The sequence below is a fragment of the Tubulanus polymorphus genome, chromosome 5 (assembly GCF_964204645.1).
Source record: "Tubulanus polymorphus chromosome 5, tnTubPoly1.2, whole genome shotgun sequence".
NCBI lineage: Eukaryota > Metazoa > Nemertea > Palaeonemertea > Tubulaniformes > Tubulanidae > Tubulanus > Tubulanus polymorphus.
Window position 1 is genome coordinate 10,494,065 of NC_134029.1, and position 14,442 is coordinate 10,508,506.

At 38.5% G+C, this 14,442-nt stretch overlaps 2 protein-coding genes across 2 annotated transcripts in view; one reads left to right on the plus strand and one right to left on the minus strand.

The window, feature by feature from the left end:
- LOC141905259 (uncharacterized) overlaps nt 1-14,442 on the plus strand; it is a 179,501-nt gene that overhangs the window by 66,081 nt on the left and 98,978 nt on the right. Inside the window, exon 4 of the mRNA XM_074794083.1 lies at nt 13,223-13,353. Within this exon, the coding sequence (XP_074650184.1) occupies nt 13,223-13,353 (131 nt within the window). The remainder of the gene's footprint in view (nt 1-13,222; nt 13,354-14,442) is intronic.
- LOC141905227 (uncharacterized) lies at nt 4,175-6,006 on the minus strand. The gene is made up of 5 exons (XM_074794042.1): nt 5,993-6,006; nt 5,558-5,784; nt 5,328-5,476; nt 4,818-5,017; nt 4,175-4,568 (listed from the first exon to the last, which is right to left on the minus strand). Exons 1-5 carry the CDS (start codon nt 6,004-6,006, stop codon nt 4,175-4,177), a joined length of 984 nt encoding a protein of 327 aa, XP_074650143.1.

The window sequence follows — 14,442 nt, forward strand, 5'->3', positions numbered from 1 at the left end:
TTCGGGAAATACATTCACGGATTATTCGGAGTTACCAAAAAACGAATTCGAGACTCAAAAGTTTCCAGAGTATTCATCTATCCAGGAATTTCACTAAGAGAAGAAAATGACTCGGATGAACGCAGCTTAAACGAATTAATTGACAATGCTACATTGGATCATACATGTATTGCATACAAAAGAAAGGACTTGTATGTAATTGAGATCGATTCAGGATATGCAGTGAACAACAATTCTGTGATGAAAAAAGTTATCTTAAATGGCACGGATTATACCTGGCAATTGATGATCGGTACAACCCCAATAGAACTACAGTTATATGGAATATCAAATAGATATACACGTACAGTTCACTCGATCTCATCAATCATTCTCATTGTGAAAAAAATCAGACTTTGCCTGGGAAAAGTTAAACCGTTTATATCCATTGTGAAAGATATCTTCGTGGAGACAATATCCGATGGAAACAACTTTTCTACAGTGTGTCTACGTATGAAGACATGTGAACGTATCCTGACATTTATCAAAGACAGTAAATCATCGTCATATAGGAAATGCAATGATATAACACTATGTGAAAAGCCTAAACGAAATTCAATCGAAATTCGAGATAGTGGTGACATGTCAAAAATTATGGATGCAATATTCCCACACGCAACAAGTAAGTTTTATTTCATAAAAAATGGAGTCTAATTTTTTTTAGTATCTACTAAATTTGAACTTCTTCTTTAGGTGAAATGAAAACTCTGATGGAGCAACAAAGAAAGATGCTGGCTACATCAGGTGTCAACAGTCATCGCTGGGATAGAAAATTAATTGCTCAATGCCTGTCGCTTTGGGCAAGGAGCCCTGATTCGTATCGTAACCTTAAAGAATCAGGTTATTTGATTCTACCATCCGAACGTTTACTTAGAATGTATAAAAATTCAGTTCCACAAGAGTCGGGCTTGAATACCGAAACCCTGGAATGGATGATAAACGTAGCAACGAGGCGGAAAATTTCAAAAGAGGGATTCGTTGGAGGATTGTTGCTCGATGAAATGTCAATCGAAAAAAAACATCGTGACAGTTGGAGATGGAGATCGACTACGTCTTGTTGGCTTTGTAGAATCTGGGCCAGAGGCCAATGACCTGGAAATCATAAAGAGTAACACCAGAGAGCAATCATTGGCTTCGCACGTATTGCAATTCGAATTTGTTGGATTTACAGGATTCCGCTTTCCTATCTGCCACTTTCCAACAAAGCAAGCATCAGCAACTGATATATATGTAATGTTTTGGGAGATCGTATCAATCTAGACGGCGCAATTACAAATCGTCAATTTGTGAAATTACACTTTTCCGGTAACCCTTCTGAAGCAGTTTTCTCAGTACAAAATGATGACAAAATGTTCTTTATAATGGACATCAAACATACATTTAAAAAGATCAGGAATAGTTTATTCGCCAGTTCACCAAGTAGCAGGAAACGCCATATCTTTATTAATGGACAGCATTTCGAATGGAAAATGTTCAATAGTTTCAATAAGAGACGACCGCATAAAGAAACTAATTGCAATATTGAAATGGTTTAATGATTGGGAAAAATCTGTTATAAATGACAGCAATCTTCAACCTACCAATAAATTTCTGATGACTGCAGAGTGCAGAGAAGATTTAAAGTCATCCTTGCTGGGATTCATATCGTTGTGTGAACATAGGTAAATACACAAACATTAAATGACAGCTTTTCAAAAGATATTTCAATACCTGATATGGTCGTACATCTTGGGGCTAATATGATAGAATTTAGTTTAGAACCTTAAATATAGCTTACTAATCTAAATTATATAATGACAAAGATAAATGTCCCTGTTCTACATTCTTAATTGTTTCTTTCAAACAATGAGTCTAGGGTTATTTATCGAAAATAATAACAATCCAAAAATGTTCAAGGACTACTGTAAATCTATGTTGCCACCAGTTACAACCCAATTTGTTTGAAAGAATAACCTATTTTATGAGAATGTCATCCATAAAATTCATTTGTAATGCATAATTTCAGGTTCAACGACAAGTATGACACAAGTAATAAATCCCAGCCGCCTTAATTCCGATGAGATTGAGAACCATTTCTGCCAACAACGTAGCTTAAATGGGAATAAATCCAATCCCACGTATGCCGATTATAAGAAGTCAGTGAACACCATAATACTAACGCAGAAAACAGTTTCACGTAAATCGAACGCGGCAAATAATAAACAATCGGCAGATCCGTTTTGTTTCCGAACGGACAGACCATTGAACCCTCGACCATCTAAAAGAATTGCGCTGATGGATATTTCCAATCAAAGGTAAATTAAAACCTCTATTAGTATCTATTACAAGATCTCCACATTTAAATAATACAGCGATAATTATAAAAACATGAAAAGGCTAAAAAATGATACCTTGGTTCTCTGCAGTGGCCGAGTCACTTTCGTCAACTCCAATAAAATTTGTAATCAGTTCATTTCTATAGCAGCCGGGTCTGTTATGGTAAAATTGATCACGATTTTTAAAAGTAATGTACAGGGTAGGTAGGCGGCCGGCAGCGTAAAATTTTAAGCTCTGTAGACTGAGAAACAAGGTATCAATTTTTTTAGCCTAATCATTGCATAATGTTACCTACCGCTGATTTATCAGCAATAACTACAAATAAATTCTTCATCCTTGTTTCCATTTAGAAATTCCCATTCATCGTCATCGAATAGTTCGGCACAAAATCGGTAGAACCACCGATCACACCTATCACATGCAATCCATTCCCACTGTTTTCAGACCACGGCTGTTGACATTCAGGGCATATGTACTGATTTAGTGGCCGAGCACGTAAGGTTTTGTACTACATGTACTAGTAACATTTTTAGCGGATGATGTTGATGCTTCAAATGCATCCCTTATATTTGGCATACACTCTAGATTTACAATCTCAATAGATAATCTGGATATAAGAGCCTTCATTGTGTCAAGCTGCATATAGGGCACATTATATGCTACACACAGCTTCTGCAATTGTTCTTTCTTTAATTTGGGGAAATCTGACGACTGGATAGCTGCAACAAGCCTTTTGTGAGAAATTTCTTTCCCCAACGAAATGTCATCGAGTATTGATTGAAAATCAAAAACATATTTCGTAGATTTCTTTTCACGCTGTGCTCCTTGGCTACCAACAAGAACTTTGGTCCGATGCACCAAATCTTTTTTCTTCTTAATTTCGTTTAAATAGTCCGAGTGTAATTGTTTCACAGTGACACGAGAATAGAGTGTTACGATTTCTTTGTAAAGTCTGCAAAGAATAACCTTTTCACTCTCCGAATAATCAGAGTAAAGCTTAAGAAACAAATCCTCCATGTCACTATCCAACATTAATGTTCTAATGAGTATATGGTGGTACCGTTCTCCATGCGCATTCAAATTTTCTATTGACTGGAACTCAACAACAGATTTGCATAAATAGACAAAAAATTCGTTCACTGAATCTGTGATATGTACAAGACTTTGTCGTACATTTTGACGACGAGAAGTCTCATTCAATGAGTTAAAGTCACAGCTTTCAATCTGGCTCTCCGTTCTGTAAGCCGTGAAATCAATTTAACAATGTTCATTTCAAAAACCAGACTGAAATAAAATAACTAGGACTTATAATATCTATAAATAGAATAAGAATGTTTTTGTCTTGATAATTTACAAAAATTACTTACTATCGATTTTTGACGATGTTGGGCAAACTGTATCTGCAAGTCGAGAAACGACAATTTTTCGTACTTCGACATACAATTCATACGTAACATACGATTCTCCTTCTGAACAACAATGAAGTGATGAATATAGTTTACCGCGATGAAGTTTAAAATCCAGTCCAGTTGAAAACTGATGCAGTTTTTGATACGCATTCGTTAAATTCATTTGTGAATGTTCACTTTCACTGACAGTTTCTGTAAAAATACTTTCGACAGACATCAAAGTCCAAGCAAGAAAATTGTCCAGCTTTTCTCTGTCCAAGTTATCGATAACTGAATTTACAGATCGCTGAAAATCCGTAATAATCTTATTGAAACGAACAGCTGCCAAAACTTTTTCAAATCCGGGGGTAAGTGATGTACAGTTTCTGATTCAATTTCAATTATTCTATTTATTTCGTTTAGATTCTGAATCAGCAGACTATCATCGTCATCGCGTGCTTCTGCAACTGGTTCTGCTGTCGCTTCATCATCTTTCGTGCAAACTTTATTCCGACAACAAGATGAGAAATAATGTTCGAACGGCACTCGTAAAATTTATCAATCGAACACGGCTGTTTGATGATGCATTGTTCAGAAAAGTTTATCAATCGCAATCCATCCGAATTTGTAACTCTTCCAATCGCAACACCAAGTTGTCCAGGACGATTAATGGGAGTGCAATCAACCGTGACACTCGAACAAGTCATGCCCTGTGCCTTATGGACAGTAAATGCAAAAGCCAGCGCAATGGGGATTTGCAACCTCTCGGCGATTATACGGTCTTGTGATGGATCGAAGACTGAAAAACAATGTTTGCATTTTGTACTGAATTGTGATTCGTGTATTGATTTTTGTGCTATTGATAATTACAGTCATAGTGCAATCTTGATTAATATGAGCAAAGATAACTATATTTTAATTTTAATTTTAAATCTTTAATTTTTCAACAGTTTTAAAATCATTTTCAGTTTATTTTAAGTTATGTTTCTTGTTATTAAAGCCAGCTCTATGAGCTGTATATATCGTCATAGATACAAAAGAATGTGTTACACGTTGTTATCTTTATTGACTCACTATTGACCCCAATGAACGATTGGTCCCTCATCAGTAAAGTCCTTGACATAGCCAAGGGATCCATTGACCAGATTATCTGACAAGTTGACCAACAACATTACTGGGCAATTTCGCTTCAAATGCAGTAGCTTGGGCGCTTGAAAATTTGTTTTCCTATGTCCATGGTCTGTAGCTTTGTACGTCATAAGATCACCTGCCATCTGAAATATGTCAACATCGTAACAGTTAGTAGAATGTAGAAAACTAAGAAAAGGATACGATTGCCTTTCAGACATTATACTCACATTGAATACGCTTTCTGAACTTTCAACTTGTGCTTCAGTGTTGGTGGCAGTTTCACTTGAGTTTTGAGGCTTTCCTTGCACGAAAGTCCCTTTAAAAATCGATTGCCTCAGTTGAGCAACAGCCTTTGCTGACTTCATTTACAACCTATTATAGTGAAATCATTTTCAAGTAATAATAGGTATGGTATGTATCAAAATAGACAGTTTTATAAACTTCTTGGGCTACCTGACCGAAGAAATTGTCCTTTTGTCTCATTACTGTGACAAGTTTAATCGTGTGAACAATTGTCTTATCCCATATAACTGACTCGAACGCCATTTTTCCATCGTCGTTGTACAACGCATTTTTTACAGGGGGTAACTGGTAAAAGTCGCCTGTTTAAAAAAGATATGCTTTTTATATGGTTTTTCAAGTTCATAGTATTGATTCACGCATACACATGATGGTTATCTTACCAGCAACTATTACTTGTATGCCACCGAAATACAAATCCGATTTCCTGGTACGCCGTATTACTTCTTCTATCAATTCGAAAATCTTGGTAGAAATCATTGAAATTTCATCAATGATCAATACATCACAACTGACCATTCGTTCATGGGTTTTTTTAAAATCATCTTGCGTCCATAGCATTTCGACGACCTTTTGCGCTTTGTGCCGTCCATTGTTAATCCCTGTCCATCTATTAGAAAAAATGCAATATGTAAATTTTACGTTACTCACAGGGCTCGTGCCTCATGACCAAAAAATTTCATGAGGGTCAACAAAAATTGTGTATTGGCCAGACTATCCTCAATAGCATACAAGTCCAAAAATGATATAATCGAATAGGCCCCATTTCATTCAAGAGTTATGATTTTGGAGAGTACTTAAATTTTTAAGAGCCGTACCTGTGTATAGTCATGGGACGAGGTTATACTGCTGAATACACCTGGCAAGCTTTACCCGTAGATCCAGTGAGGTGAACATTTTTCCCTCTTTCCTGCAAATTCTTTACAATACTTTTTATCGTGTATGATTTACCGGTCCCTGCTTGACCACAGATGAAAATGTTATGGCCTGCAACAGCGAGATCTATTGCAGCACGTTGCTCCACGCTGGGCTCCATCTTGAATTTCACAACAAATCTTAATCTCATCATCTCACCAGGTGGTGGTGATGAATATCCTAATTATCATGCACGCTCTAACCACGTGCTCATTGTATGTACACATTGTTTATATTTTTCTGACACACCTCCCGATAAACCAATCAACGCATAGCCACCTGCTTCCTGTTTATATTTTACTCGCACGTCACCGGGTGAGCCAATCAGCGCGTTTGTTGTGTTTACGCTGTCACCTTTCACCCGGTAGCCAATAGACGAACGTGAAATCTTTAGCCCGAACCTATGCATGTCATGTGATTAATGGCCGTCAGTGCGATAGTGTGAGGTGACTTTTTCGTATATTTGTTCGATTTTGAGCTTGTGACCTCACCCATCGCATGGATTATACACATAAATGAGATAAGCGTACAGGTATGACGGCGTAGTTTTAAAAAATGCATGGTTTGTTGGGGTTATCTCTAAGATTTCACATAGAAATCATCGTTTGAAGTGAAAAATACGACCATTTTGCTGTCCACCATAGAATCGGTACACCTCCATTTTGAGCTATCTCTCGTCAAAAAAAGGTGATTGCGTTGTGAGATAATTGTCGGAGAGTGGTGGTTAAAGGCTCGTTGGAAGCAGAAAGTCTTCTAGGTTGTATTAAAGCTTATTTCATGTGAATCGGTTGAGAATTTTTGGAATTACAGTCGATTGAAGTGGAGAAGTCATTGTCAGATTGACAATTTATTGCCACCCTTGTTTTTTATATTATACAGGGATAGTGGACCTGGTCATTGATATTGGTTTTATTCATTCACTATCAATTGTGACAAGTCCCTGTGACCAGAATGCCCAACCACATACCTATGGTAGTACGTAACTATCAACCTAGTAACATAAGAGCCCTTTGGCAAGATTATAGGGTGCTTACTACTATAAGGCAAATTGGAATTTGTGAGACGTCCTTTACTCTAAGAACCCATCTTCAAATACCGGGTCCAACCTTTTTATGGGGCTAGTCTGTTTCAAAGTCTTCCTCCTGCAAGCGCCAGAAAGAATTCTCATTTCGTAACTGTAATATTTCGATTGCACAGCCGGCAGTAATACTTTCTCTGCATGCCTGATTTCAGGTACGGTCATAAACCCTGTATACCTTTGTACACCTTTATCATGTTTAGCGGTCACTGCCGCTTTCAGATTTCTGACGAAACGTAGGACCCATGCGGTAACAGCCTTAAGCTTATACCAAGAAGAGAATTTGTTAGCCATATTTAATAACATGTAACCGGTATCGTCAGCAATGACATGATTTTCACTTTTACTCTCGGAATCTACCTTCTTGACACTCGTCTGAAAGGAAGAAACCTCTTTTACCTCAGGGTCCTCATGTATTTCAAGGTTATCCAACCCTTTAGGCCAATCACATTCTGGTAAACGCAAAAATGATGGACCAGAGACCCAGTCAGCTTGAAGGAACTCCTGAGCAGAGACGCCTCGGGACACAGCGTCAGCCGGGTTCATTTTAGAACGAATGTAGTGCCATTGATCTGGATTTGAACCTGCGTGAATCATGGCCAAACGATCGGCTACTTAAGTTTTAAACCTCTTGTCAGCATTATTGACATACTTTATCACGGTTGTACTATCCGACCAGAACTGTGAATCGTGAATTTCAAATTCAAACTCATTACGCAATGTTTGATCATTCTTTACTGCTAAGGTTGCAGCAGCTAACTCCAATCTGGGGATGCTGACCGCTTTAAGCGGAGAAACTCTAGATTTAGAGTTTACTAACGTTGTATGAACCTTATCATTATCGTCGCGCAGCCGCAAATAAGTAACAAATCCGTAGCCGTCCTGAGACGCATTGGCGAAATGATGTGACTGAGCATTAATTACCTTGAACCCGGGGGGTTTGATACACCTGGGAATAGATACCCTGACAATATCAGGTAAACCTGACTTCCAATTTTCAAATCGAGTCACATACTCGAGGGGTAACTTGTCATCCCAACCGCAGCCCATTTTACACAACTCCTGCAAAATTATTTTACCCGGTAACAAAGCAGGTGAAGCGAACCCTAACGGATCGTAAATGCCAGTAATAGTGGATAACATTCCACGCCGTGTTGCTGGACGGTCCTTTAAATTAACACTGATTTTGAATACATCCTTGTCCATATCCCACCATATACCTAGTGTTCTTTCGCCAGGGAGTCCAGGACCAATTTCCCTTAATTTGTCAGCTCAATCCTCCAAGGGGATGCTTCCCAATACTTCCTTAGAATTTGAGGTAAACTTGGTCAGTTTAAAGCCACCCAAGGCTAAGAGTGCTTAAACGGCTAACCATTTCTGCTGTCATGGGAACAGATTCCAAAGATTAAAGGCAATCGTCCACGTAAAAATTATTATATACAGTATTTACAACCGAACTACTGAACAGGTGAATATTATCCTCGGCGGTCCGGTGTAGAGCAAAATTACACACACTAGGTGACGTTACCGCACCAAAGATATGTACCAGCATACGATAATCTACCGGATCCGAATCAAGATCTCCGTCAGGCCACCAGAGAAAACGGAGTGCATGAGCATCTCTGTCAGGCACCCTGACTTGATGAAACATGCATTTTATGTCAGCAGTAAATGCAATAAGCTCCTGACGGAAGCGACACAAAACACCCACTAATGTATTAGTAAGGTCAGGCCCTTGATATAAAGAATCGTTCAGGGAGACTCCCTCATATTTAGAGGAGCCATCGAACACAACCCTAAATTTATCAGGTTTTTTCTCATTGAATACTGGGTGGTGGGGTATGTACCACGTAAATCCGATACCCTCATTAACCTGTTGCTCAGTTAATCTTTCAGCAAAGGCCGATGAGACTAAGTCCCTAACATATTCGTCATACTTTAATTTTAAATCTTCATTCCGCAACAGCCTTTGCTTTAGATATAGCAACCTACGTTCTGCCGAAATACGGTTATTGGGCATACTAGGTGGGCATGACCTCCATGGAAGGCCGATCTCATAATGACCACTAGACAATACTACAGAATTTTCGAATAAGCCTATAGCTTTCTGGTCATTTACAGACCTAGTCTTATCACAACAAACTTCGTCGTCATTAAACTCGCGATTACAATAATCTTGGAACAAATCGTTCAACCGTTGGTCAGTTTAAAAGCTCCTACACGTTTACAGTTTTCCTTTGTATTAATACTCATACAACGTTTAAGCGGGCCATTTATTGTCCAACTGAAAACTGTCTTAACCGCAATCGGACCTTTACCTCTACCTTTACGCACTTCAAGCGGTTCAAGTGCTTCACAATTGTCGTTGCCTATTAGAATCTCAACACCAGAATTTATAAGTTCAACCTTTACATCGGACAAATGTGGCCACTTATCAATGTCTACCTGTTTTGCTATGTCGTCGACTGATATGGGCAGATTCGAAACCGATATTACATCACGGAGGGGCACGCTAGATTGCCCGTTAAGGTCCGACACAGTTAAGTCTACCTTAGTACTAATGATTTTCTCATCTTTACCTAACGTACACAGCTTAAATTCAGTTTTAACTCCAGAAATTCCTAAACCTTTAATAAGACTTTCAGTACAGAATGATGCTGTAGAACCATTATCAAGGAATGCATAAGTTTCAATAACTTTGTCACCGATAACTCTAACGGGTACGATAGGCAGACCAATAACGGAATCTAAGGTACTACTAGTGACAAACCCGCTCTTAGCAGACTTATCAGCCTCTTCGTTGTTAGGAGGCCTCTCCGATTCAAAGTGTAACAATGCATTATGAGACTTACTACATTTTAAACACGATAACTTGCTACGACACTGTTAAGCTCTATGATTAGGCTTAAGGCACAACCAACAAAGACCTTTATTTAAAACATAATCCCTCCGTTCTTCAACAGATTTTGCTTTGAAAATATCACACTTATCTGTCCAGTGCTCACTGTTACTACAATATTGACATTTGACAAAATTCGAAACAGGACCTGAACTTTCATGCTTTACGGCATGAACAGATTTTCTAAGGGTATTTCCCCTTTCATAACTTTGTGGAGGTTTTTCCACTTTACGATCGCTAAAAACTTTCCCAAAAACGGGGTGATTTAACACACGCGCCTCCTTGGTAATAAATGAAGCCATATCTTGGAAGCTAATTTCTCGACCCGCTTCCTCAGAGATCCGATCTGCAGTTACACGCCAGCGTTTGCGTGCATCATACGGTAGTCTTTCGCTCAGCTTCCGCATTGTCTCCGGATTTTCAACCTTGGACAGATATCCAATATCGCGAAGGGTATTAACGCAACTCATCGCAACGACCGACAATTTCTGCATTCCTGCGCTATCTTCCGCCTTTATGGGTGGTCCGCTGACCAACTTATCCACGAAGCTGCAAGTGATCTTGTAGCTCTGACCGTACTGTTTCTTCAGTGCTGACAACGTGTTATTTAATCCGCTCAACGACTCCAATGAACAAAAACTTTTTACAAGTTCATTCGCATTTCCAGTAGTGCACTGTAGCAAGAGATAAAACCTAGTCCCATCATTAGACGTTTTTCGATCTATCAGGGTATCATATGCTCTCATAAAACTGTAGAATTCACACGGATCGCCATCAAATTTGGGCATTTCAGTTTGTGGTAAAGTCAAGGCCATTGTGGTTTCTATTTGCCTGGACAATAGGTTTTCCAGGTTATATGATGGATTTACACTGACATGACCATATTCAGGTGTGAAGGACACGGCCTCCGGCCTAAGCGTAGTACCTGCCGCTACTGTCGATTCGAATGGCGGCTTGTCAATCGTAACTGCGTTTCCATTAGATACTGGAGCGGCAGGTGTGTAACCCCTTTCGGCAGCTGTAGAGGAATATACCTGTTCGTCTTTTCGTGCTGACGTAAACGACGGATCATCTCTTACTGACGACGGAAACGACAGATCATGTCTAACTGTAGACGGATACGCACGATCATCTCTTACTGATGACGGAAACGACGGATCATGTCTAACTGTAGACGGATACGCACGATCATCTCTTACTGACAACGGAAACGACGGATCATGTCTAACTGTAGACGGATACGCACGATCATCTCTTACTGACGACGGAAACGACGGATCATGTCTAACTGTAGACGGATACGCACGATCATCTCTTACTGACGACGGAAACGACGGATCATGTCTAACTGTAGACGGATACGCACGATCATCTCTTACTGAGGACGGAAACGACGGATCATGTCTAACTGTAGACGGATACGCACGATCATCTCTTACGACGGAAACGACGGATCATGCAATTTCAACGAGTTATCGACTACAGACGATTTCCAGTTCCGTTTGGTAAGCGATTGAACTTCGACCTCCAGTTCCTTAATTCTATTTTCTAAACGACCTAGATACTCCGACTGGTTTACACTAGGCCTACTACAATCACTATAGTCTTCATCCACAGTCAAGAAGGAACTAACCCTCTTCATAAATTCTGCATACTCCATGATCAGCTGATGATCATACTAGCATAGCAGCTAGTCACACGTAATAACTTCAGAACTAAAACAGCAGTACTTACACGAGTCGCATGTTTAAATTAATATAGCATCGAAAATCCAACAGACAATACCAATAATAACCAGGACGTATTTCGCTCTTGATATATGCTCGATTTCGTTCCTTTATTTGTTCCAAACAGTACAGTTGTTCCAACCAATTGTGACACTAACAGTAATGGTACACACAGTAGTTCCACATACAAAACACTGCAGCCGCTGTTTACATAATTCAAGCTCCGAATATCGAGATTTCTAGAAAAATACAAAATGACCTTAAAAATCCGAAAGGTTTAACATCTTCAAATCTCAATATAAACTAAAATAAACTTACAAACATGATACGATCTCCTGGCTCATATAACTTCCGAAAAAACAACGTGTTCTGCCCTGCAGCTATACTTCCGGAGCAGGGAGCACCATAAAAGGGGGGCGCCACCATACATTTTGGCATCAACACCCTTAAAGTTCATCCTTACCTATTTGAAAGAGTACTTACAAAATATGGTTTGTGGTAAAAAAATCTTGCTTTCCAGCTGTTTCTTAAAACGATTTTTACTCAAAATCTTTATTAAGAAATGAAGCAGTAATTTACCCTGGGTTTGGATAGAACTGAGTGCTCTCCTGAATTTCAATTACCATATTTTCCAGTGTATAAGTCAAGTTTTCCGGACCAAAAATCATGTAAAAAAAAACGTAGGTTGACTTATACACCGAATACACTATCAATATCGTTTAAACTGATGATGTTTAAGAGTTCAAGGTTGTTATGATGAAATGGAATATTGATTTATGTTAGGCTACACTTGTATACCAATTAGATAGCTTCTTATAGTTTGGAAATGGTTCAAAATTAACTGATGTTAAAAATCAAATGAGAAAGAAAAGTGCACGCGTGTATCATTGTACAGCAGCGCTGGTATGGCAGGTGCCAATAATCAATAGGCCTACGTGTACAGCAGTCTATTCAGGCACGCAGCATTCAATGTATACACGATACATTTAACAGGTGGATACAATCAATTAGCACTAATCCGGTAATTTACTATCAGAAACAACAGATCCCAATGATTAATTGCAAACAGTGGTAAAGACTCTCAACTACTATGAGAATGACCACAACACTGTGTTCAAAAGTGTGTTCAAAAGTGACTTATATAAACACGTGAAGAAGGGACTCGACTTATACACCCACTATAGCCTTAGTTCAATTTTTTAAACTGAAAATTTGACCTCGACTTGTACACTGCGTCAACTTGTACACCGGAAAATAAGGTGGACTAATATGTTAAATTCATCTAGTAATGGCTGAAGTACAGGGAGGCGCTTTTGAAAATAAACTAAGGCTTTGGAGATATCGAAGACTAGTTAAAACTTTTTGATTGTGTGAGGGCTACCTCTCATAATGATGTTTTCCATAACATGCCAAAAATAATCTATTTCAGGAATACGTGTGATAAGCAACGCAGGTGGAGTGAACCCTTTTAGTTGTGCACATTCCCTATCACAGGTGGCGAAAAAGTCATCGGTTGATTTGAAAATTGCTGTTGTGGCAGGTGATGATTTAAAAGCCTACGTAAGTTTGCTACTTTATATAGGCCTAGCTAGACCATGACCTAATGGGCTACCTCAGTAACAATGAAATTCAGATGGACAACGGGCATCGCCAGGAATTTCCGCATGTATGTCAAAATCAGTAACCAACACAATTGCTATAGGTGTGAATCAATGGAGAGGGTTAATAAGAAAAATTTGAAATTTGAAATGTAATTTTGGACTTAAAAAAGTTTATTGCTTCTCGGGCTTTTGTTATGAAACCCTTATTTCATTTTCGCACTGTCTGAATGTGTCTGTGGATCTGTGTGTCTATCTTTCAGCGACTAAGCTTTGTAAACATCGGGTCAATCTTGTTAAATCTGGGGGACAATGTTAGTATGCAGGTTTAGTTGTGCAGTGCTAAGAATAGGTGCAATGCACCACTTAGGGACAGAACAAGGCACTAAAACCTTGATTTTTCAGCGACTTGTCTGAGGAACATGGTCGAAATATAAAAAGTTGTCTTGACAAAATTCAGCTTTTGGCCCTAGATATACATATACATACAAAATGCAATGGGAACTAACACATAGAAATTTTGGAGTTGCTTCATGCATAACGGATGATTTCCCTCTTATATAAAACTAATACTGCATGTAATACAGCTTACTACGCTACATATTATTATCATATTACACTACCAGTATTTTATAACCTTACAGTGATATAAAGGTTTAGGCTTTTAATTTCATATAGTGAAATACAAAATTTGCCAATTTGCAGCATTTTACAAATTGGTCAGAATTTAGCCAAGAAATAAAAACACTGTTTGCTGGTGTAATACTCTTAGACAGGTATTTCCTTCTCAGATAGTCAAGTTTTTGCAACCTATGATAAGATGATATTCGTCAATATTTTCAGTCACATAATTTTGACATATTCATTTCTGTACATCTATGTAAAGCGCATCCTAGTCTTAACTTAGCAATCTGTTTAATTACAGAATCATCTTCAAAATTAAGATAGGTTGGAGGTTCTGCATTCCTTTTAAAACTAGAGTAATTGGTAATGTCTTGTTTCAAGCCTAAGGTCGAGAGGTCGAGCTCATGAAAAATGAAAATAAATTCTC